The 27133-nt window shown below is 38.9% G+C and overlaps 1 protein-coding gene across 1 annotated transcript in view; it reads right to left on the reverse strand.

Moving 5' to 3' along the window:
* SH2D1B (SH2 domain containing 1B) overlaps positions 1-27133 on the reverse strand; it is a 37305-nt gene continuing 10172 nt past the window's right edge. Inside the window, exons 2-4 of the mRNA XM_074221856.1 lie at positions 10990-11053; positions 1987-2170; positions 1-1130 (exon numbers count right to left, since the gene is read on the reverse strand). Of these exons, the coding sequence (XP_074077957.1) occupies positions 1090-1130; positions 1987-2170; positions 10990-11053 (289 nt within the window). The 3' untranslated portion in view covers positions 1-1089. The remainder of the gene's footprint in view (positions 1131-1986; positions 2171-10989; positions 11054-27133) is intronic.

A 27133-nucleotide genomic window follows, 5' to 3' on the forward strand; every position in this document is an offset into this window, starting at 1 on the left:
AGCAGTTGTAAAATTATAAAATGTAAGAATATTCTGTGTGTGTGTGTGGGGGGGGAACTCTCCCCAAAAGGTTTTCCTTTAGATTGGCAGAAATAGGGGTTGACCAAGAGGAGTCTCTAGGACTTCATTTTTTTAAAATAATTTTTATTTTAATCATGAATTTAAACATTAGCAAACATGAATATATATATATATACAAAAAAGCAGAAAAGAGGATTGTATATGAGATTCAATCCTTTTTTTAAGTGTATATTAAATTTAACCTAGTATAAGAGTCAGGGTCAAGGCGAGAGACTTCACAGAGATCTAAATTGGCCTCACCTTCAGCATTTCTCTAGTCTACCCTGAGAGACATCCAGGATACTGAGTTCAGATGCACCTTTGTCTCTCTTCTACATTGGGATGATTACTGGAATTAAGAATGGATTCGATGATAATTGCCCATACAAGAGACTTAAGAGGTATTTTAAAATTATATTTGGGAAGCAGATAATGATAATACTATCAGTTCCCTTTCATGTTATTTTCACTGCCTTTATAATTTAATTGCCTTGAGATTAATATCTTTTGAATAATCTAACAATAGAGACTGTTATACTAGATGGAGATGAGGGAATAATTTGCCTAATAGACTATTTCAAAATAATGACAAGAGTCTGAGGTTCTAGAGTCAGAATACTGAGATAAGAGATTTCAAGGACCTCATATTATTTTGTGGAGAGTCTCTCAGTTGTGTATGGACTAAAGAGAATTGATTTGGTCATAATTATATTTTTAACTATGAGGATGAACCGTGGTTACCTGTTTTAGTCTTGTAGGGATCCCTAGAAGACTTCATTGGGTTGGAGGGAATAGAATGATTTTAGATTACATTTATATTTCCAGTTACACTGGCACTTTCCTTTTTTTGGAGCAAAACAGGCATAGATTTCCTGTTCTTTGGCTGATAGTAAGGCTCAAGTTCAGTTCTAGGATGTGGTAATTAAAATCTCTGGAGAAGTAGAGAATAACAGAGATTTGGGGGGTTTTATTCTGATAGCCTGAGGAGCCATTGCAGATTGCCTCTCTGGATGCTCACTGGGTTACAATTCAAGGCAGGACTTGCACATAATCACCTTTACTGACATTCACTGAAAAGAAACCGGAGAATAAACTGTGAGATTTACAGCATCCCAAGACCCTCAAGCAAAAGGGTGTGATTCTTCCCACCTAAACTCTGACAGCCTAGGATATATAATCTTTTAGAAACAGTGGGATCCAACAGTGTACAAAGTAATGGGATTGGAGTCAAGAAGGCCTGAGTTCAAATTTAGTCTTAGGCTTCTACTAATTGTAAACATCTGGCCAAATCTCTTAACTTCTGTTATGCTTCAATTTCCTCAACTGTAAAATGGTGATCATAATAGTACTTACATCCCAGGGTTATTGTCAGGATCAAATGAGATCTTATTTATAACACACAGCATATTTGTTGTTGTTCATCAGTTGTTCATCAGTCATGTCAGATTCTTCGTGATCCCATTTGGGGTTTTCTTGGCAAAGATACTAATCTACTCTTTCGTTCTTCAGCTCATTTTACAGATGAGGAAACTAAGGCACAGAGTCACACAGAAATTAAGTGACTGAGGTCATATTTGAACTCAGGATAATGAGTCTTCCTGCCATTCTATCCATTCAGATGCTACCTAGCTATCTCCCTGGTTCAAAATTATTAACAATAATAATTAATAATAAATAATAAATAAATGCTTGTTTCGATCTTTCCAAAGATGTCTCAAGCCTTCTTGAGACAACACAGATCTAATCCTCATCATAATCCAGGAAAGGAGGCTATTATCTTTATTTGAAAGTGAGGAAACTGAAGTTTCAATAGCTTTTATAGCTTTCTAAAAGCCACAAATCTTTCATGCCAGAGCCTGGAGCAATTCTCCTAATATGATCTATCTTAAATGAGGGTTTTTGTTTTTTAACCACAAAGCTTCTTACCATAATCATCATCATCATCATCATCATCATCCAAAGCAGCTGGTGAATTTCTATATATGTGATATACATTATTTTTCTTCACTGGATAACGAAGTTGAACCATTAGTCCCTGATCTGGCTTTTCAAATTTGGAAATTAGTTCTTTTAGGTTTGGAAATAACATCTTCCTGGCATTTTCTGCTGTCTGTAAGAATAGAAAACAGGGCAATCATTGCTGTGTCACTGTTAAATGGCATATTTCTAAAGAGAAACACATTGAAGATAGAGCAAGGAACCAGCATTTCTGATTAGAAAATTGAGTTTTGCCTATATTAATGTCTATCCTTTTTAAGATTGAAGTATTCCCTTGGTCAGGGAAAAAGTAAACAGTGAACAATAATCAACCAATAAATCATTTAATAAAGTTTTTCTCTATCTTATACCACTACTAGATTGAAAATTTCATGAATTGAATAGAAAAAATATTCATTGTCTAATATTAGCTAATTTGTTCATTAGAGTTCTGTTATGAAGAAATAAACCTACTCAAATCACTCCACAGATCACTTCAGTGGACCCCTATTAGAAAATATAGTTGGTAACTGATAGGAAATGGAGTCAGGAAGTCAAATTTTGCTCCAGACACTTAGTATCTGTGTGGCACTAGAAGAGTTACTTAACTTCTATCTGCCTCAATTTCTTCACCTGTAAAATGGGAATGTTTATAGCATCTACCTCCCTGGGTTGTTGTGAGGAACAAGGGATGGGGAGGCTATTATGATAGTTCAGCCAAGAGATGGAGAGCATCTGAATTACAGCAGTGGAGTGTGTGAGTGGAAACAAGGTGACAATGAGAGAGGAATTATGGAGGCGGCATTGAATATACATAGCAACTGGATATGGCAGCCTAGGAAATGGAGGAGAGTAACGTCTCCACAGTTGCCAGCATGGATGACTAAAAGGTGCTGGTGGATTTTGTATTATAGAAGGGGCAAGATAGGAGTGAGGGGAAGGATAGAAGGGAATTGAGTTCCATTTTAGACTTATTGGTTTGAGATATCTCTCAGACACCCAGTGTAGATATCTAGCAGATCGTTGTTAATATGGGATAGGAGTTTAAGAGAGAACTCATAAATTTTCCTGGGTTTCTCTGAAACCATCCTTATCATTTCTTATGGCACAAGAATATTCTTACACAATAATTTATCTGACTGTTTCCAAGTTCTTTGCTATTATAAAAAGAGATGCTTACATGATTCCTTTTTTATTTGTCTTTCCTTTGGAGTATAGGCTTAGAAATATTGCTGGATCAAAGGGAGGTAATCACAGTTTCATAACTTTTTAGGGCAGAGTTCCAAATTGCTTTTGAAAAATGGTGATAACTAGAGGCAGTTAGGTGGTGCAATGGGTCAGTAGGACCTAAATTCAAATCCGACCTCAAGACATTTAGTAATTACCTTGGTGTGTGATCTTGGGCATGTCCCTTAACCCCTTTGACTTGCCCCCCCTCAAAAAAAGAAAAGAAAATTGTGGCCAGAGTGAAGGAACTTCAGTCTCCTGGAGGCAGCCCCAGGGCACTGGGACCCGTGGCTCATGGTGGTGGGGGCAGTTTCCTGACCTACACCCCAGGGGAGCACCAGGTACAACTTGGGGGATGGGGGGGAACCTCTGCCAGAGCAAGCATGTGAAGCCCAGCCCTCAGGGCACACAGTGAGCAGTGTAGCTGCCGCAGCCCAGATCCAGGAACTGGAAGCAGGAGCCTGTAAGCAGGAGCCCTGGGTCATGAGTGCTGAGCCTAGGGAGGGGAGCTGAGAGAGACTGCCAAGCTCTGTCCTCTGTCTCTGGAACAGGACTCTGGGGCTTTGACCACATTCAGATCCTGATTGCAGTCTAGGCCCCACCATAGAACAGCAGCCCCCCCCCACCTCAGCCCTGTGGCAGAGGGGTGAGCTTATGGTCATTCACAGACCAGGAGGTAAGACAGAGCCTCACACACTCAAAAGCTCAGGAAGCACCCCAAAGCCAGACACAGGCTAGAGAAATGAGTAAGCACAGAAAAAAGAGGAACATCACTGAGAAATACTTTGCCTGTGGTCCCAAGAAGTATCAAAACACTCAATCTGAAGATGAGGAAATACAAGCTCCTGCTTCTAAAGACTCCAAGAAAAACAGAAATTGGGCTCAGGCTATGACAGAGCTCAAAAAAGACTTTGAAAATCAAGTGAGGGAGATAGAAGAAAAATTGGGAAAAGGAATGAGAAAGATGCAGGAAAAACATGAAAATAAAGTCAGCAGCTTAGTCAAGGAGATCCAAAAAAATGCTGAAGAAAATACCATGTTAAAAACCAGCATAAGTCAAATGGATAAAACAGTTCAAAAAGTTATTGAGGAGAAGAATGCTTTAAAAAGCAGAATTGGCCAGATGGAAAAAGAGATAAGAAAGCTCTCTGAGGAAAACAAATCCTTCAGACAAAAAATGGAATGGAGGAAACCTGCTGATATTACGAGAAATCAGGACACAATACTGCAAAACCAAAAGAATGAAAAATTAGAAAAAAAATGTGAAACATCTCATTGAAAAAACAACTAATATGGAAAACAGATTTAGGAAAGATAATTTAAAATTATTGGAATACCTGAAAGTCATGACCAGGAAAAAAGCCTTGACATCATTTTCAGACTTACTACAGGAAAATTGCCCAGATATCCTAGAAACAGAGGGCAAAATAGAAATTGAGAGAATTCACTGATCTCCCCGAGAAAGAGATCCAAAAAAAAAAAAAAAACAATCACGAGGAATAGTATAGCCAAGTTCCAGAACTCCCAAGTCAAAGAGAAAATATTACAAGTAGCCAGAAGGACACAATTCAGATATCATGGAGCTGCAGTCAGGATCACACAGGACTTAGCAGCAACTACATTAAAAGCTCATAGGGCTTGGAATATAATATTCCATAAGGCATAAGAGCTTAGAATGCAACTGAGAATCAACTACCCAGCAAAACTGAATGTCCTCTTCCAGGGAAAAAGATGGACTTTCAATGAACCAGGGGAATTTCAAATGTTCCTGTTAGAATGGCCAGAGCTGAACAGAAGGTTTGATCTTCAAATACAGGACTCAGGTGAAGCACAGAGAGTGGAGGAGAAGGGGAAAATATGAGGGACTCAATAATGATGAACTACATGTGTTCCTGTATAGAAAAATGACACTGATAATACTCATATGAACCTTCTCATTTAATAGAGCAGGTAGAAGGAGCTTTTATAGATGAAGCACAGGAGAAAGCTGAATTTGAAGATATATTGTGGTGAAAAATGTCATCAATAGATAAAAGAGAAATGTAATGGGAGAAAGAAAAAGAAGAGGAGGGATAGTATGAGATATTTCATATAATAAATTTTTCTTTATTACAATGAGCTATTGCAATGATATGGAAGGGAGGAAGGCAAGAGGGAATCTTTGCTCTCATCAGAAGTGGCTAGGAGAGGAAATAGCATATATACTCAATGGAGTATAGACATCTGGAGTAAGAAGGAGAGAAGGGGGACAGGGGGAAAGGGGGGGTGTGAGTGATGGAGAAGAGGATGGACCATGGTGGAAGAATGGTCAGATATAACACATTTGCTTTTTTACTTCTTGCAAGGGGCTGGGATTGGATGGCCTGTGGATGGATGGGTGGATGCTGGACCTAAGGGGTGGTATGTGGGCTTGGGGCCTCTTGGCCAAAGGGCCTGGCATCTGTCTGTTGTGCCACTCAGCTGCCCTACAGCAGAGAGAAAATATAGTAGTGGAGAAGTACGAATGGAGGGAGTTGTGATCAGTAATGGCAATGGTGGAAAAATATGGAAGTAACTTATGTGATGGACTTATCATAAAGAATGTGATCCACCTGTAACAGAGCTGGTGGTACTGGAACACAGACTGAAACACAATTTTATTATTTTTTTCGGGGGGTGTTGCAGGGCAAATGGGGCTGGGTGGCCTGCCTGGGGCCGTACAGCTGGGTGATTGTTGGGTGTCTGAGGCCAGATTTGGACCTGCGTGCTCCTGGCCCAAGGGCCAGTGCTCTGTCCCCCACCTGGCCACCCCCTTACTACTATTATTATTATTATTATTATTACTATTTTATTTTGGGTCTTTATTTTGGCTTTTGCAGGGCAATGGGGTTGGGGTGGCTTGCATGGGGTCACACAGCTGGGTGATTGTTGGGTGTCTGGGGCTGGATTTGGGCTTGGGTGCTCCTGGCTCCCAGGCCAGTGCTCTGTCCACTGTGCTACCTGGCCATACCTATAATTATTATTATTGTTTTTCTTTTCTTTTAATTTTAATTTTTTTCTCTCCCCTTTGCTTTATCGCCCATGCAGGTCTATATTTTTTTGGGGGGGTTATGTTTACTCTTAAACAAGAATATTTTAGTAATGTATAAAAAAATTATTTGTACAAAATAAAAATAAATAAATAAATGAGAAAAAACAGTATTACTTCATGGAAAAGGGTTAAAAACATCACTTGTACAAAAATATTCATAGCAGCCTTGTTTGTGGTGGTAAAGAATTGGAAATTGACTGAATGTCCATCAATTGGGTGAACAAATGGTTAATTTAATAATTCCAATGAGAAACAACAAATTCTGCAAGGGACCAAGAGAAAGACTTTCAAATATAAAGGAAAGGAAATTTGAGTAGCACAAAGCTCTTACCTTCTCATTAAAATCTACAAGAGAGAATGGAATAGTGTGATCTGAAGAGCAAAGGAGTTCAAAATATAATTTAAGGTAATATACCCTGCAAATATGAGCCAAAATTCTAATGTAAAAAGATGGAAATTTAGTTTTTAAAAAAAAATTCAAAGAATTCCTATAAAGAAAACCAGACCTGAGAAGACTATTTGCTTTGGAAACATCCCAAATAAGAGAAAGAAAAGAAAAGCAAACAAACATAGACAGCAATCAAAGAAGGCACAGGTAATTAAGCAAATAGTTCCAGAAAAAGAGGGAAAAAATAGAATTATAAGTTTAGGAGAATCGAAGCTGAGTATAAGATCAGAAGCTAGAAGGTTGGAATTAGAGGAAGGAAGTTCAAATTACTGGATTATGGCTATCCAACAATGAGTGATGATATGACTGAAGATATTACTGACCCTGAGTGTTTTTGATGTGAAGACTGAGGTTATAAAAGTTTAGAAACTTGATGAAATAAGAGGCCAGGGTTTTAATGAGGATACTTATGAATATATTGGAGTACCCAAGTATCTAGACAAGGATTGGAATGAAGAAGAAACTGCAAATTAGGAACCAAACTGGTTAAGGAATGAGGAGAAATAATATAGATGTCAACAGATTCCTCCCTTTTCCTCCTCCTCCTCCTCCTCCTCCTCCTCCTCCTCCTCTTCCCCCTCATCCTCACCCTTTCCCCCTCTCTCCTCTCTTTCTTTTCCTCCTCTTCCATTCCTTCATGGGGTATGGAAATAGGATTACCTGAGTGTGGCTAGTGATGTCTGGACTTGTGTAGAGAGCTATTATTCTGTTAGTTAGAACAATTTAAAAGTGAATAAAATTTACAATAAAGGACAAGCTAGTTAACAACAGACCAGATGTTCCAGAGGGTTCAACACAGTAGGGGGGGGGGGGAGGTGGGAGGGGTCAAGTGATAGTATGAAAACATACAGCAGGGATGATGGTTAAATTTGCCATTCATGGCAGGGGGAGTGGGGTAGAGCCAAGATAGTGGTAGGAGAAGAGCCTCTCCTAGGTGCTCTCTCCAAAATATTTTAAAAATCTTAGAATTATGACTCTTAACTAGATTTTTGAGAGACAGAACCCACAGAAAGATCCAGTGAAGCAATTCCCCAGCCTAAGGTAACCTGGAAAATAGTGGGAAAACTCTGTTTCACAGGGTTAGAGGGGCAGCCCCCACCAGAGTGAAGAAACTTCAGCCTCCCAGGAACAGCCCCAGGGCACCTGGGAGCCCCCCACTCCCAGCAAAAAAGCAGTTTCCTGACCTGAAACCCGGGGAGCACTGAGCACAACTTAGAGGATCAGTGAGTGTGAACAGGCCCTCAGGGCAGTTGCAGTACTCAGTACAGTGGCCAAGGCAGCCCAGATGGAGGAAACAGAAGCAGGAGCCAGCAAGCAGGAGCCTCCAGGCAGCTGTGCTGTGAATGCTCAGCCCACCAAAGGTAGGGGAGTGGAAGGTGATTTCTGAGGTCTGTCCTCTGTCCCTGGAACAGGACTTTGGAGCTGTGACCACATTTAGATCCTGATCACAGTCTAGGCCCCACTATAGAACAGGGACCGCCCCTCAGCCGGTGGCAGAGGGGTGCACTTGTGTTCATTCATAGACCAGGAAAGCAGTCAGAGTCTCACACGCTGAGGTCCTTGTGGGTAGGGGTGTCCCAATTATACTCGAAAGCTCAGGAAGCACCCCCAAACCAGGCACAGGCTGGGGAAATGAGTAAACAGAAAAATATGAGGAACTGGACCATTGATGAATACTTTGTCTATGATCCCAAGGAGGATCAAAATACTCAATCTGAAGATGAGGAAGTACAAGCTTCTGCATCTAAAGACTCCAAGAAAAATGGAAGCTGGGCTCAGGCTATGACAGAGCTCAACAAAGATTTTTGAAAGTCAAGTAAGGGAGATAGAAGAAAAAATGGGAAAAGAAATGAGATGCAGGAAAAACATTGAAAATGAAGTCAGCAGCTTAGTCAAGGATATCCAAAAAAAAATGCTGAAGAAAATAATATGTTAAAAACCAGCATAAGTCAAATGGAAGTTCAAAGTTCAAAAAGTTATTGAGGAGAAGAATGCTTTAAAAAGTAGAATTGGTGAGATGGAAAAAGGAGATAAGAAAGCTCTCTGAGGAAAACAAATACTTCAGATGTAGAATGGAGCTAAAGGAAGCTAATGCCTTTACAAGAAGTTAAGATACAATACTTCAACACCAAAAGAATGAAAATTTAGAAGAAAATGTGAAACATCTCATTGAAAAAATAACTGATCTGGAAAACAGATTCAGGAAAGATAACTTAAAAATTATTGGGATACCTGAAAGTCATGATCAGGAAAAGAGCCTTGACCTCATTTTTTAAAGAAATCCTAAGAGATCCAAAAAAACCCAACCCCCAGGCATATTATAGCCAAGTTCCAGAACTCCCAAGTCAAAGAGAAAACGTTACAAGCAACCAGAAGGACAACAATTCAAATATAAGGGAGCTGCAGTCAGGATCACACAAGACTTAGTAGCAACTACATTAAGGGCTTGTAGGGTTTGGAATATAATATTCCAGAAGGCAAAAGAACTTGGAATGCAACCGAGAATCAACTACCAAGCAAAGCTGCACATTCTCTTCCAGGGGAAAAGATGGACTTTCAATGAACTGGGGGTTTCAATTGTTCCTGTTGAAACAAACAGAGTTGAACAGAAAGTTTGACCTTCAAATACAGGACTGAGGTGGAGCATAGAGAGCAGAGGAGAAGCATAAATTATGAGGGACTTAGTGATGATGAACTACATGTATTCCTGCATAGAAAGATGATACTGATAATACTCACATGAACCTTCTCATTTAATAGAGCGGGTAGAAGGAGCTTTTATAGATGAACAGGAGAGAGCTGAATTTAAAGATATGATATATTGTAAAAATGGAGTCAATGGCTAAAAGGGAAATGTGCTGAGAATAAGAGAAAGAAGAGTGTAATAGACTAAGAATTCATATAAAAGATTTTTTTTGCAATGAGCTTTTGCAATGATATGGAAGGAGGGAAGGTGAAGGGAATGAGGGAACCTTCATTCATCAGAAATGGCTCAGAGAAGAAACAGCATACACATTTAATAAGGTATAGGCATCTAGAGTCAAAAGGGGAGAAGGGGAAGGGGATGTGGGTGATAGAGGAGAGGGTAGATCATAGGAGAGAATAGTCAGATATAACACATTATCTTTTTTACTTTTTTGAAAAGTGCTAGGATTGGATGACCTGTCTGGGACCATGAGGCTGGGTGCTTGCTGGGTCTCTGGGGTGGTATATGGGCTTGGGAGCCTCTTGGCTCCAGGGCCAGTGTGCTGTCTGCTGCTCCACTCAGCTACCCTACAGCACATTTTAGAAGATGGACAGAGTGAAAGGAGAGCGAAAATATAATATATGGTAGTAGGGAGGAATGGATGGAGGGAATTACAATCAGCAACAGCAATTGTGGAAAAATATGAAAGTAACTTCTGTGATGGACTTATGATAAAGAATGCGATCCACCTGTGACAGAGCTGATGGTTTCAGACCATAGACTGAAATATTTTTTCTCTTTCTTTTACTTTATTTCTCATGAGGTCCTGTATTTTTGTGAGGGAGGGGTATTATGTTTACTCTTAAACAAGAATATTTTAGTAATGTATAAAGAATTGTGGAGTGTGAACAAAGACAAAATAGTATTACCTTTAATTTAAAAAAATAACCCAAACCATTATCTTATTACATAATTTTGCTCTTATACTTTTTCTTCCTTAAGGATATGATTTCTCTCTCATCACATTCAACTTAGATCAATGTATACCATGGAAACAATGTAAAGACCAAGACTGCCTTCTGTGGGGGTGGGGGAGGGAAGCAAGATTAGGAGGACAATTGTAAAATTCAAAATAAATAAATTTTTAAAAATGTAAAAAAAATTGCCATTCATGGCATAGAGGCTGACCAGTTGACCAATAACCTTATCCTCTAAGGTCCTACAAAGACAGAGCCTGAATATGTGGCCCCTTACTTCTCTGAATCCCAGAGACTCAAAATCTCTTATAGTTCACAGACTTCAGTATCAAAGGAAGAAGAGAAGGTGATTAGCTCCCTGGAAAATTGAAACTGGAATCTCAACCCAAAATGACCCCCTATTTAGAAGTTACAACTCTGGGTAATATTATATATATATATATATATATATATATATATATATATATATATATATATATATATATATGTATGTATATATATGACACAAATATCTCTAGCCCTATCTTTGTAATATGACACTTACCTCTATCATATAGTATCCATTTTTTTCTTTTCTGATTCTGTATGTGTAGATCTTATTTTGAAATCTGTAAAAAAAAAATAGCTGAGTGAATTACACTTATACCAGTATCCAATCTGCATCCCTCCACTGTCACAGTGCTTTCCTGGCAAGACTTTTGCTGCTTTAACTACTAGAAAGTTAAAGCCCTAATTTTGGGACCCTCCTCATTCTTGCAAGATTAAAACAACATTTATCTTCAGCCAGTAGTTTGAATTTTTTTGAATAATGGTAAAAGTTAGGATGGACCACCAAAGTGAAACTGAAAAACAACTAGAAAAAGAAAAGGTGACTACAAAGCATGAACATGATTTTATCTGAACAGTTCATTTCAGATTAATTTCATTTTTTTTCTTTTTTCTTTTTAACAGGGTTACTAAATTGGTAGATTAGGACATAGTTTACCTGACTTCTTGGCAATGTTTTTCATAAAAGGTTCTTATAATATTTTACAAGAGAAGATGAATAGAGATAGATAAGATGATAGTATTTTTTTTAGGTTTTTGTAAGGCAATGGGGTTAAAAGTTGCTTGCCCAAGGCCACACAGCTAAGTAATTGTAAATGTCTGAAGCCAGATTTGAACTGGTCAGTCAGTTCATCATCATTCATCAGAACTCAGGTCCTCCTGATTCCAGGGCCATTGATAGTACTTCTAAATGGATTCAGACTATTTGGAGAGCTAAACTCAAAGATAGACAAGTTGTTTCATATGTTGAGATGACTGTTAATGGTTTGGTGTCAGTGTGGTAATTTTCAGCGAATTATCACAGAGATCTATGCTTGCCCTTATTCTGTCACCATTTTTTAAATGACTTGAAAGGCAGTTTTCTGGAGTGGATAGAGACAGGGCTCCAGATCCAGGGAGGCCTGAATTTAAGTTGTATGTCTGGTACATTCTGGCTGTGTAATGCTGGGAAAATCACTGTGCTGTTGACAGATTTCCATAAATGCAGAAAAGGTGCTGACTTCCATTGGTAGATAGGATTTTTTCATAAAGTAAGATAAACAAAACAAAACAAAACAAAAAGCCACCTATATCAACTAAAGGATCAAAAACAAACTGGACATTTTTCGCAGATTGTGCCTATGTTTGAAAGGAGATGTACTTCTGATTATGTTTTAAAACCAGGGGATAAAAAGCCTATGAAAACATAATTTTCTTTAACCATTTCTGTTATTAATACTGAGATCTGTTATTTTTACCTTTCAACTAAAAAGAATCATAAAATTCAGTCCCTAGAAAAGTTCTTCAGCGTGTCATTTCCCAGTGCCTAGAACAAAAAAATGTCGATTTGACCTTTTTACCAAACACCACAAGTTAAACTTTAAACTACAACTATCATAATATAGGAATCCATGTTTTTTTTAAAAAGAATCCAAAGCATCTGTTGTCACAATAGTCAAGATGATAGAATGAAGAAAATTCAATTTCATTCACCAAGTCTTTATTATTAATAAATTATATATTAATGAATAATATGTAAGTAATATGTATCATTAATAAATCATAGAGCTAGGGCCTGGACTAGTCATTTCACTGATACAGGGAACATTATGTGAGGAAATTATAATTATAAGAGTTACCTAGGGCATTGAGGTTAAGTTACTGGCCCAGAGTCACACAGCTTGTATCATCCATAGGACTTGAATCCAAGTTATCTTAACTCAGAAACCATGCCCTCTCACTAACACTAATCACCATTCACTAACTTTTTTTCCTCAGAAACCATGCCACCTCTGACTAATACTAACCACCTCTCACTAACTTTTTTTTTTCTCTTCATTAATAAACTTATCAAGAAGTCAGAGGTAGAAGTAATTAGGTGGTGCCCTGGGGTCTGGATACCTGAATACAAATCCAGGCTCATATACTTACTGAGCAAGTCATTTACTCCCAATTTCCAAGAAAAGAAGAAGGAGGAGGAGGAGATTTGAAGATGAAGATGATGGTGATGATGCTGATGACACATCTCATAACTCTGGCATGGTAGGGCCTCCATATTCTTTCGGGATGTTTGTATCCATGATGGTTGAGCTGCTTCATATATTGAAATCACTCTTCCCTCGGGTTAGCTAGTTCTGGTCTAGAATATGGAGCTGACTCTACCCTTGGCCTGCTGGACTAGGCTGAGTAGGATGCTGCACTGCAGCTGCCTAAGCAGGACAGATTGTCAAGCCACTGGGCTCTTCCCTGAGCTTGGTGTCACTCTCTATGTTGATCTATTTAAGGGGCAGCTTCAGCTTTTGGCTTGATCAGAAGTCACAGTACTGTACTAAATTAAAGTAATGTACTAAGTTACAGTACTGTACTAAGATTTGTCACCAGAAGTCAAGACGTGAGAGAAATCTATACTTTTCTGTGACATGGTTCTGTCTGGCATAGAATGGGCCTTCAATGAGGAACTGTCCTTTTTTAAAAAAATCTTTTAACCACAAGTATTTGTTGATGGATTGAAGAATATAATTTTAATGGAGCAATAAGGCATAATCATGGATTAAACAAGTTTGTTATCTCAATAACCATAAATGCAAATCATGAAGTCACTAAAGTACCTCTCCAACAAATCATTTTGGTAAGTCTTCACTTTATACAATTCCTAAATTAGTTACGGTAATTAATCCACTATATTTCCCAGATACCAGTTGAGTTATATTCAAATTAATGATTGGGGACAAAGAAAGTGAAATCATCTATGTCATCAAGACATCATTGTCTTAGTGGTCTCTTTTACAATTCAGCTATTCAGTCCCCTTTGGAAGAATGATTGTCCTCACTTCTACCTGAAATGGCTTTCCATTTATATGTCAACGCTTCTGTTTTTGCCATTTGCAACACTAAGCTTTGCTGAAGTCTCAAAAGATCACATCCATCATATATACACAAAGTAAATACAGGGTAGAACACTAACTGGGAGATTCAGGGAAGACTTGGGTAGAACTTAGTACTTTGGGTGGATACTTCAAGAGAGGTATGGATTCTAAGAGGCAGAAGGGGACGGTAGAATATCTAGGAATGAGACATAGCATGTGCAAAGGCAGGAGAGATGGAATGTTCAAAACAGGAGCATAAAGAAGGCAAGCTAGGAAGGAACATTTTGATTGTATTTCAAAATTTACCAAGTGTTTTCCTAATAATAATCCCATTAGATATGTGGCATGTTTATTGCCTATCATTACCCATTTTTACAACTAAGGAAAAAGGTTTAGAGAAAAAGTGAGTTGCCCATAATCATATTAATAAATGGAAGATCTAGGGCTCACAACTTCTAATGCTCTTGGCACTATGCCAGGAAGGGTTCTCTTGTTATTGAGATTACTGTCATTCTTTCTCCTTAGTTCTCTGCTGATTAACAGTATTTGACCTCTTGAGGATTGGCATTCTGTCTGAACTCATTTTTTATATCTCCATTATCTTTGAACATGGAAGATGTTTAAGTAGTTATTAGATCTGAACTTTAAGCAATGTCTTTGCTATCAGGGAGTCTGCATTTTGATGGAGGAGATAGGATATACACTGGCTCATTTACTTCTTCTTTCAATACTTTTGAAGTTATAAACTGTTGAACTAGAAACTGATAATCTTAGGCATGGTAATTTCATCACTATTGGCCAACTTAAAAGTTGGGACTTCTAAAGAGAAATGTGGGTTTGGGTAGGGGGCAGGTGGTTAAAAATAGGATCAGGACTATGATTTATAATAGATCTCTTGACCAAAAGTTGCTTATGTCTCAGGAAGGCTTGAATAAGTTGAATAATAAATATGAGTTCATATGGGCTTGTATTTGTTGAAATTTTTCAAGACAATTTAAAACTATATATTGGGGAGGAGTGGGATAGACAGAGAAAAACAATGAAAAGTATTTACCAAGTAAGATAAAATCGACAGTAGCAGATACAATATAAAAAGTTTATCACTGCCACTCACAACAAAAAGACCAGGAATTCTCAAGAAGTGATATGCAAATAGAGAGACAGAAATGAAACTTGAAGTAGGGGACTCTGGGAACAGAGAGATATTGTAATACCCTTTTTGTATTGAGAAAAAATCTTGTAGCATTTCTGTACTGTTAAAGAGCTCTCTAATCTTTATTGGTTTTTAAAAGTCCCTTCTAGGTATCCCTATGTCTGAACCTGGTGACCTTTGGGGCAGTAACATGTGCAATGCTATTAGGCAAGGAATACTATGCACACACAGTGGATAATACCTTATATCAGGCATTGAACCACTCCTTAAAGACCACTGCTGAGGCATGCCAGTGGAAAACTCCACCTACATCAGGTGTTAAACCATCCCCAAGAACCACCCTTGCTTCTCCCGTCACAGAAAATGTACTTAAGGAGTCTCTTCACTCATGTGGCTCTTTGCTCGGTGGCTCCCAGCTGAGCTGCCTCTTTCCTCTCCCGTCCTTTCTCCAGGCTGGTTCCACATGGTCCAGTTCCATGCTGCTAGACCCATGTGGTCCCAGTTCCATGTGACTGGATGCATGGTGATTGCTTGTTTCCCTTTCTTAACTGTCTTTGCTACTCTATCCAGCTGTCTCTTCTTTGCTTAACCTATTAAAAAACGACAACAACAAAAAGAAGTCACTTTAACCTAACTTATGACTAACTATAATTGGAACTCACCTTCTTTCCCAGCTTGTCACTGTCTCTGCTAATTATAACCTTTATCTTTAGTCTCTTTAGCTCACCCTGCCCTCAGTCTCTCCTTTAGTCTCTTTATCTTACAACAATACTGTAACTCACTATCTTGCTTCTACTCCAAGGAGCCTAATCTTTGAACTCTTTGTAGTAATAACCTATACAACCTGTGAATTAAAAGTCTACACTTTTCTTAACTCCCCGAATCAAGGAGTTTGGTGATTTTGTTACTGAAAACAAACCACTGCTGTCCCTGCAGGATTTCCCTACCCCAGGTGCTCCAGCAACCAGCAACAGACTTATGGGCCAAGATAGTTGTATTAAAAAGATGAAACATCAGTAAAAATAAGTTAATATGTGTCTGTTATAATCAATTCCATGACAGTTGATGGGATGGAACTTATGGCTGTATGATGATTCTGAAGGTCACATCTGTTTTTTAAAAAGGTCAGAATAGAGAAGGATACTTTATATTAAAAATATAATTTCATGTGAGGAATTCGGAACTTAAGAAAGAATGTAGGTTCCTTGTGGTCAGGAATGATTTCGTTTTTCTCTTTGTATCCCTAGCACCTAGCAGTCAGTCAATAAATATTAAGCGATTTCCATGCAATAATAAGATCTATGGATTTGTGGAGCTCAGAGGATCATTGATTTAAAACTAGAAGGGGCCTCAGAGGCATCTAGTCCTACCCTCAATTTTTCAAATGAGAAAACTGTGACCTAATGAATCAAAAAGTAGGATTTGGATGTAGATCCCATTGTATGAGCAGAACTGCTGAACAGAAAAAGTATGTGAAGATCACAGCCAGAGAAACAGTACTACCATTGTAGAATTACTCTATGGGTCAGAAGTTGCAGATAATAAAGAACAATCACAACCACAACCTTAGCAGGGAGCTGTCGTAGGGTAGAGATGAGCGACTTCAGCTCCATAATCCTCTAGTAGAATTCACTGTCTTACAAAATATAAACTGATAACATTTTTGACTTGCCTTGGTGGTTGTTTCATTTTTTTCAAAAGATGAATATGATGAGACAAGCTGCTATTCTTTATCTTATTCTGACCAAAAAGTGAAGACATGGTTCCTAAAGCAGAAAAAATAGTAAACAGGAGAAAGGGATGGCTCTACTCATTTTACTTTGTAAAGAGAAACAATGAAAAATTGGGTATAATTGACTATATATATTTCTACTTTACTACATGCTAAGTCAGTTTTAGGAGAGCCTGTTTTGAAGGGTTAAAAAAAGAAGAAATCTCTAGGATTCCATGAAAGGAAGGAAACACATTTTTTATAAAGCACCTACTACAGACAGCCACTACACTATTTTACAAACATCTCATCTAATCCTCTCAACAACCCTGAGAGGGGGCCTACTATTATGACTCCCATTTTATGGTGGAAAAAACTGAGGCAGACAGAGATTAAATGACTCCCCAGGATCAGGTTAGTCTGAATACTTTTTTCTGTTTTTGTTTTTTACAAGGCAATGGGGTTAAGTGACTTGCCCAAGCTAGATAAGTGTCTGAGGTCGCATTTGAACTCAAGTCCTCCTGACTCCAGGGCTGCTGCTCTATCCACTATGCTACTTAGTTGCCCCAAATTAGGTTAGAACTCAGCTCTTTCTGAGTCCAGGTTCAGCACTCTATTTTCTTTTTCAATTACTAGACTGCCTCTGGCAGTTCTTTGATGACCTATAATTTTGAGAGGAAAGTTAAAAAAAAACCAAATGGGGTGGTAATCTAGGTTAAAGCTCACTGATTTTGGAGCTAATAAGTCTAAATTGGTACCTTAGTTTTCCTACTTACTATGTGTATAAGTATGGGTAATTCTTGAAACCATTCTAGACTGTGAGTCCCTATCTTTATGTCTACAGTACAGAAAGATGTATCTGGCAGTCTGTTTGGAGCATATCCACTGGTCCTTGATGATACAATACTAAGAATTAAAGATAATTTACTAACTAATTATTATTTGTGATGATCTTTAACGTCACTAGATTTTGATGGGAAGGGATAAGTTGAGAGCTAGTTTCTCCTATAAAGAATAATACAGGAAGTGGTTCTCATTCTGAACCCAGACAAGATTTTGAGAAAATATAATTCCAGTCTGATAACCAGCTTGGAGAAAGGAGACATCGTCCACCTTCTTCTAATCCTGGATCTCCCCCAGCTAGGATCTTTCTCTCAATCTTCAGACAGGAGGAAGTTAGTCCCCCTCAAAGGCAGGGTGAGTCATGTCAGATCTCCTATCTCTATATGCACCCTGCAAGCCCTATGTCTATATTTAGATAGTTCTACATGCATTTATTACATGTGCAAAGAATAGTGAGCTGATCAGTATTGCTGGGCTGTATAAGCACAGAGGAGAGTAAAATATATGAACACTGGAAACATAGGAAGGGACCAGGTTATGAAAATCTTTTTTATTTAGATTTTTCAAGGCAATGGGGTTAAGTGGCTTGCCAAAGGCCACACGGCTAGGTAACTATTAAGTGTCTGAGGTCGCATTTGAACCCAGGTCCTCCTGACTCCAGGGCCAGTACTCTATCCACTGCGCCACCTAGCTGCCTCCATGAAAATCTTTTAATACCAAACAGAGGACTTTAAATTTGATCCTGTGGGGAAGAGGGAGTAAGTGGAGAAAGTAGGGAGTGAAATGGTAAAACCTGAACCTTAGGAAAATCATTTGGGCAGATAGGTCAAGGACAGATTAGAGTGAGGAGAGACGTGAGTCATAGAGATAAAACAGAAGCCTGCTGAAGTAGTTCAGGTCATGATAACTTGCAGCATGGGAGGAGAAAGGTGTAAACAACAAATTTCAGCATCTGATTAGATGTGCAGAATGAGGGAGAGAAGAGAATCAAAGATGTAACTGGGATTGTGAGTCTAGTTGAATGGAAGAATAGGTAGATCTTTAACAGAAATAGGGAAATTTGAAAGAGGGTAACATTGAAGGAAAAGATAATTTGTTGTGTTTTAGAAATACTGAATTTGAGATGTACAAAAATCTGGTTTGAAAAGTCTAATTTTAATATGGGACAGGACATCAGATTAGAGATTTGGTATAGTCATAAAAATCTGGAAATCATCTGTATATAGAATAATTAAATTCACAGGACATGGGAAAAACCACCGAAAGAGTATAGAGGGAGGAGAGAAGGTCCAAACTAGAGTGCCATGGTTAGGGGAGTGTGGTATGATAGTCTAAAATCTGTGAATGAAAACCAAGAACATTAAGGTTCTCACTCACCACCATAATCACCCTCTACCCCTGTGACTACTTTTATCCATCCATCCTTCCCACAGCAGAAAGAATGAATTTACAGACTTTTGCCTGCCCTTAGGGAAAAGACTATACCTCAGAGACCCCAGATACTCTACTGGAATATTCCCACTCCCACAAGAAGCATATAGTTTTGTTTACCCTATGTACTAATGTTGACGTTTTGCTTTTCACAGTTGGATTATTTTTAACATCAAATAACATTTCCTGTCTGCTGTGACCACATTTAACAGGTCAATAGCATAAGTTCCTGGCCAAAATTTTATTGTGTCATTTCTGGCCTTTATGCCTAATGTTCTCCATCAATCTCACTGTGAGAGTACAGCTATTCTCCATGAGGTGGATTAATATTATTCCATAAAAGTACGGTCAGGCCCCTAAGGGGTCTCAACAAGGTCTTTATTTACTAGTATGGGAGCACTGTTATAGGAGAACACCCTCTAGAAATCATGGCAAAGGAAGTACAATTCACACCTAGGGCTTTGCCACAGTTTGTGTCTATGATGATAATGGCCCACAAGCATGTTGTAAGTATTTGTTATGTCCCAGGCATTGTGCTATGTGTTGGGGATCAGTTTGGTCCCTCAAGGACTCAGGATGTGTGTCTCACAGCTTGTGACAAGTTCCCTCTCCACCCAGGGATCATTACTCTGTTTTAACAATTTCCATCAATCAGCACTCCTCTTGGTCAAATATTGATTCTTGAATTTCTGAATAGGGGGTCATACTGGTGTCACTTCTGATGACTGGTAGCCAGAGCCTCCAATGGATTTTTATTCCTTATGGTGTTTACAAATAAATTCTGATTGGTGATCAATTATTTAAGCTTATGATGAAGCGAAACTATTTGTTGTTAACTTTAATTTCCTAACATCATTATCAAATTTGGGGAACGCACCTGACATCTGCAATTGTTTGTCAGATCTGAGAGATACATATGCATATTACCAAACTTTAACACTAAGGTCCTTATCACAAAAAAAAAAAAACTTGCAATAACAATTCCTCCATCACCAAATAAAACAAAATGGTGCTGTTCAATCTAAGCTAACAAATATTATAGTTAGCCTCCACTTGAAGACCTCTATTAATGCCACTTTTACTTTTAGAGTTTTCTCATTCTTAAGAAATAGTTTCCTTCATCAAGGTGAAATCTTCCTGTGTGCTGTTTCTACCCATGCTTCTACTTTTGTACTGTAGGTCCAAGTTGTCCTATCCCTTCCCCTTGCAACATTCTTTCAAAAATTATGAGATCTTCCTTAACACTTCTCTTCAACTGCTTTACCTGATCCTCATATGGCAGTCTCTAGTTCCTTCCTAATCGCCATCCATTGACCCTTATCGCCATCTATTAACCCTTAACTGTGACATTCAAGACTGAAAATTATACTTGTGATGCAGTCTGAGAATGGCAGAAAACATTGGGACCACCACTTCTCTCAGCCTGGACCATATTTCTCTTTTAATATACCTTAGTATAACATTCACTTTCATTATTGCCGCATCTCATTAATATCTTGTTCTGGATTTGCAGTACACTAAAACTCCCAGGTCTTTTTCTTAGGAACAATTATCTGGGCACATCTCTTCCATCCTATACTTGCAAAGTTTACTTTTTGAATTCCACACTTATACTCACTGAATTTCATCTTGTGATATTTAACCGATCATTCCAAGTTGTTGAGATCTTTTTGGACCCTTGCTTCACTGTCTAATTGCATTTGCTCCAGTTTATAAGACATATCTCAGAGAATGCTTTCTAAGATCAGGTGACCAAAAATAAATAAAGCCACTGCTTTTACTATGTCATTTACTTTAGCTAACTCTCTAAAATTAAAGGATAACCTACTGAATATCAGCTGCTTAATTTTTTGAGGGTTAATTATTCATATGTCTGTGGCCTGTATGACCAGTCTCTCTCATTTGCTGCTGTGTGACCCTAGGTAAGACAATTTATCAGAACTTCCTCTTTTTTAAAATGGAGATTAAAAAATATCAGCTTTCTCATAAGGTTGTCCTGAGGACCAGGTGAAGTACTTTGTAGACCTTCAAGCACTAGGTGAATACTATCACCATCATGACCAACATCATCATCATAGTTATTCCCATTGGAAGGTCTGTTTTGGGAAAGATAAGCCTTAATTCCTCCACTCTCCCATCTATCCAGCTTTCACATTTATTTTAAATTTATTTTTTTTATTCTCATTTTGTACAAATGTTTTTTTACATTAATAAAATATTCTTGTTTACAAGTAAACAAAATACCCCTCCTCCCCCATGAATATAGATAGACTTGTTTGGGTGAAAAAAGTAAAGGGGAGAGAAAAAAATTAAAATAAAAAAATAATAATAGTAATAATTGTAGGTATGGCCAGGTGGTGCAATGGATGAAGCACCAGCCCTGGAGCCACGAGCACCCGAGTCCCTATCCAGCCTCATAAACCCAACAATCACGCAGCCGTGTGACATGCAAGCCACCCGATCCCCACTGCCCTGCAAAAAAAAAAAAAAAGAAAAAAAAGACCCAAATTAAAATAGTAATAATAGTAGGGGTGGCTGGGTGGCAGACAGAGCATTGGCCCTTGAGCCAGGAGCACCTGGGTCCAAATCTGGCCCCAGACACCCAAAGATCACCCTGCTATGTGGCCCCAGGCAGGCCACCCAGCCCTACTTGCCCTGCACCCTCCCCCAAATAATCATAACAAAAAATGTGCTTCAGTCTTTGTTCCAACACCAACAACTCTGTCATGGGTGGATCTCATTTTTTATGATAAGTCCATCACAAAAGTTATTTCCATATTTTTCCAACTTAGCCATTGCTGATCGCAACTCCCTCCTTTCTTATTTCTCCACTACCATGTACTCTATTTTCTCTCTCCTTTCACTCTGACTCTGCTGTAGGGTCGCTGAGTGGCACAGCAGACAGATCCCTGGTACTGGGGCCAAGAAGCCCTGAGCCCCCATACCACCCCTTAGGCCCAGAATCCACCTGGCCCTGTGGTCCTGGGCAGGCCTTCCAATCCCAGCCCCTTGCAAGAAGTAAGAAAGAAAATGTGTTATATCTGCCCACTCTCCCCCCATGGTCCATTCTCTCCTCCTTTATTCACATCCCCACACCTTCCCCCTGCTCCCCCCTCCTTCTTACTCCAGATGTCTATACCCCATTGAGTATATTTGCTGTTTCCTCTCCTAGCCATCTCTGATGAGAGCAAAGTTTCCCTCATTCCCCCTTGCTTCCCCCCTTCCATATCATTGCAATAGCTCATTGTAATGAAAAAAATCTTACGTGAAATATCTTGGCCTATTCCCCCTCTCCTTTTTCTTTCTCCCATTCCATTTCCCTTTTTTTCTATTGACTCTATTTTTACACCATATTTTATCTTCGAATTCAGCTTTCTCCTGTGCTTCAACTATAAAAGCTCTCTCTACCTGATCTATTAACTGAGAAGGTTCATATGAGAATTATCAGTGTCATTTTTCTATACATGCAGTTCATCCTCATTAAGTCCCTCATATTCCCACCCTCTCCTCCAATCTCCATGCTTCAACTGAGTCCTGTATCTGAAGATCAAACCTATTCAGCTCTGGCCATTCCAAAAGGAACCTTTGAAATTCCCCTGGTTCATTGAAAATCCATCTTTTTCCCTGGAAGAGGACATTCAGCCTTGCTGGGTAGTTCATTCTTGGCTGCATTCTAAGCTCTCTCGCCTTTTGGTATATTGTATTCCAAGACCTACGAGCTTCCAATCTAGCTGCTGCTAAGTCCTGTGTGATCCTGACTGCAGCTCCATGATATTTGAACTGTGTCCTTCTGGCTGCTTGTAATATTTTCTCTTTGACTTGAGAGTTCTGGAACTTGGCTATAATATTCCTAGGGGTTGGTTTTTTGGGATCTCTTTCTCTGGGGGATTGGTGGATTCTCTCCATTTCTATTTTGCCCTCTGCTTCTAGAATATCAGGGCAATTTTCCTGTAGTAATTCTTTGAAAATGATGTCAAGGTTCTTTTCCTGGTCATGAATTTCAGGTATTTCAATAATTTTTAAATTATCTTTCCTAAGTCTGTTTTCCATATCAGTTGTTTTTTCAATGAGATATTTCACATTTTCTTCTATTTTTTTCATTTTTTTGGTTTTGAAGTATTGATTCCTGATTTCTGTTAAATTCATCAATCTCCCTGAATTCTATTCTTTGTCTGAAGGATTTGTTCTCCTCAGAGAGTTTTCCTATCTCTTTTTCCATCTGGCCAATTTTGCTTTTTAAAGCATTCTTCTCCTCAATAACTTTTTGACCTGTGTTATCCATTTGACCTAAGCTGGTTTTTAGCATGCTATTTTCTTCAGCATTTTTTTGGATTTCCTTGGCTAAGCTGCTGACTTCATTTTCATGTTTTTCCTGCATCTCTCTCCTTTCTTTTCCCAGTTTTTCTTCCAACTCCCTCATTTAATTTTCAAAGTTTTTTTTGAGCTCTATCATAGCCTGAGCCCAATTTCTGTTTTTCTTGGAGAGTCTTTAGATGCAGGAGCTTGTGCTTCCTCATCTTCAGAATGAGTATTTTGGTCCTTCTTGGGCTCGTTTGCAAAATATTTCTCAATAGTCTTCTTTTTGTTTCTCTGCTTGCTCATTTTCCCAGCCTGGGCCTGGTTTGGGGTGTTTCTTGAGCTTTTGGGACACTCCCACAAGGGTCTCAGTGTGTGAGGCTCTGTCCTCCCTCCTGGACTGTGAATGACCATAAGCACCTCCCTCTGCCACAGGGCTGAGGTGGGGGGGGGCCCTGCTATTCTATGGGGGGGGCCTAGCCTGCGATCAGGATCTGAATGTGGTCAGAGACCCAGAGTCCTGTTTCAGGGGCAGAGGACAGAGCTCTGCAGTCTCTCTTCACTCCCCTCCCTCAGCTCAATGGGCTCATGCCCTGGGTGTTCCTGCTTACGGGCTCCGCCTGCTTCTGTTTCCTGGATCAGGGCTGGGGAAAGAGGGTGCTGCTTGCTGTGTGCCCTGAGGGCTGGGCTCCACATGCTCACCCTGGCAGAGGTCCCCCGCTGTTCCCCCACTTTGTGCCCGGTGCTCCTCAGGGTGCAGCTCAGGAAACGCCCCTGCTGCTGTGAGCTGAGACTCCCAGCACCCTGGGGCTGCCTCTGGGAGGCTGAGGTTCTTTGGCTCTGGTGGGTCACCCCTCTGGCGTGCTGCCTCTCCAACCCCGGGGAGCAGACCCTTTCTGCTCTTTTCCCGGTTACCAGCTTTCACATTTCAAGGCAAATACTAAGATTCAGAAACGGTAGAAGGGAAAGCATCTTTCATGTCATTGCTCTTCATAAGACCATGACCACTGCTGATGTTGAACCATCTGACAGTCCCAGGATTTGGACAGTGAGAACTGTCTGGCCTGGGTCTTTAGCAGTAGCAGTTCCAGCTGCTGAGTAAGTGGGGTCTCCACAGGCCATATCTCCCCTCCCAGGCTGCTCCCCCTGAACAATCACTATGGGGCCAGCAGGGACTAGATTATGGGTCCATGGAAGTGCTTCAGTTACCAAGGGCCTTAGACTGTGGGTTCCTCCAGAATGGGGTCTGTTAGTCTTTCATATTTTGTATCCTCAGATTTTGGCACAGTGTCTGGCACCCAGCAGGTGCTAATAAATGCTAGTTGACTGACTGCAAAGCACTCAAAGACAAAATCAAAAACAGTCCCTGGTCTCACAAAACTTATATTCTACAAGGGAAATACAATATTTACAAAGACAAGTCATACAGTGTGAGAAGACTAAAAGTGTTAACAGCTACAGTGGTCATCGAAAGCTTTCTGTAGAAGGTGGCATCTGAACTGAGCCTTGAAGGGAGCCAAGGATTCTAAGCAGTAAAGTTGAGGGAGTAGTACATTTTGTGGCATAGCCTAAGCAAAGGTGCTGAGTGGGAAATGGAATGTTGAGTACAGAAGACAACATATGAGCCTGTTTGGATGGAGCAGAGTGGGTTCAAAGAGGAATTCTGTGAAATGTCTATAAAAGTCAGCTGTAAATTATTCTGAACAGACACACCAAGGGTCTTTAGGATCCAAGTGCTCTCACTGTAATCAAAAAGGTAATGCTGATCCATCTGACAACACTGAGTACTAGCTGGATGCAGCCTACAGATGAGCTCACATCCAAGACATTCTTGTCTTGGAAGAATTAAAATCTTAAGGGTACACTGGCCGTCCCAGGAGTAAAGGAATTAAAAATCTGACTGTGCAGTTTTCTGCAGTGGTACCAGAGTAGCATGGACCAAATACTGAAAGATGGCAATAAAAGGCAGGAGAATTTCACAGATAGTTTACACAGCAAGTATACCTGGAAGATATGCAATCCAATTTTTGCAATGGATTTCTATGGATGATTTTGACTATACTTCCTGGAATATGTAAAGAAGCAAGTTTTAAATTAAGATTTTAAGCATTTATCAGAAAGAAGCAATATCAAACTAAGTAAAGAGGTCAGAGAGAATACAACAGAAGGTGATGACCAAGGGACTGTGCAGAAGTGGGATCAGGTTAGTTATGTTAATGATCAGTGGTTTCTTATAGGATGCACTGTTATTTTGAAAACTCCAATGTAGGGAAAGGATGGAAAACATGGACTAGCCTCTCTATTTTTCTAGGGTTGACTAAATATATTAGGAAAGTGGACAAACATACATTCAAAGAGAATCTCCAAGGATTAACCTAACTCAACAGGCACAAGCCCTAACTGAAAGGAATGGCCCTTCTCATCTCTGATTCCTGGTCCTGGGTTCCCTGCCTTGCTCCTTTTCCGCAAGTCACCTTAATGCCAATGATTTCCATCTATTAGTTACATCATCTATAATGTTTTATGCATTTTGTTGCTTGCATATTGTCTCCCCCATTGTAGATTGGAAACTTTTTATCCCTAGTGTGTGCACAGTGAGTGAGTGAGTGATTCAGAAATGCTTGTTGATTGACCAGTTAACTAACTGCCAGGTACAGGGACATTAAACCAAAAAGAGCCAGCCTCCACCCTTCTTCTGAAGAGTTTATATTCTACTAGTAAGGCTGCTTAGGGATGGTTACAAAAAGCATAAAACTTTAAACATGCAAAGGAAAATTATACCATCACCTGGAACCAAAAATCCAAACAATAAATCCTGGGAATATATATTTTATGTACTGGTTATCATAGCCTTCATAATTCCTTTCTCATTCTTTACTATGTAATGTCTTTGTCCTTGTCTTTTAAAAACAATATATATATATATATATATATATATATATATATATATATATAGTTTATTTTTAACATTTTTTTCTAAAAATTGACTTCCAAATTCTTTCCCTCTCTCCTACTCCTTACCTACTCACTGAGAAGTCAAGCAGTACAATATCAATCATACATGTGAAATCATACAACACATATTTCCATTATTAGTCATATCACAAAAAACAGGAAAAGTAACAAAGAGAGAACATTATACTCTAATTTGTACTCAGAGTTCATCAGTTCTCTATCTGAAGGTGGATACCATTTTTTCATTATGAGTTTTTTGAAAGTGTCTTAGAACATGTTATCAGTCAGAGTAACTAAGTCTTTCACAGCTGATCATCACTACAATTTTTCTGTTTTTTCCTGGTTCTGTTCTCTTCCCTTTGTATAGGTCTTCCCCATGTTTTTCTGAAATCATCCTCTCAACATTTCTTACAACACAACATTATTACCCCATCACAATGTGTTCAGGTACTATCGATGAAATCCTTCAATTTCTAATTAATTGTTAATACAAAAAGAGCTGCTATAAATATATTTGTACATATAGACCCTTTCTATTTTTATTTTATCTTTTTGGAGTTATGTACCTTGAAGTGGTATTGCAGGATTTATATTTATATTGTTTCTTTCTGATTACTTGCAGTATTTTCTCCTTCACCTGTGAGTTCTAGAAATTAATTAGAATATTATTGAAAGTTTTCAGTTTGGGATCACTTCAAGAGGTTATTGATAGATTCTTCTAATTTCTATTCTACCCATTGAATTTAAGATGTTGGGATAGTTTCCCTTTATAATTTCTTAAAATATGATGTTGAGGCTCTTTTTTTAATTGCAGCTTTTAGGTAGTCTAATAACTCTTAATTTATCTCTTCCAGATCCATTTTCAGGTCTGTTGTGTTTCCATTGAGATATTTTACATTTTCTTCTA

The sequence above is a fragment of the Macrotis lagotis genome, chromosome 2 (assembly GCF_037893015.1).
Source record: "Macrotis lagotis isolate mMagLag1 chromosome 2, bilby.v1.9.chrom.fasta, whole genome shotgun sequence".
In the NCBI taxonomy this organism is placed as follows: domain Eukaryota; kingdom Metazoa; phylum Chordata; class Mammalia; order Peramelemorphia; family Peramelidae; genus Macrotis; species Macrotis lagotis.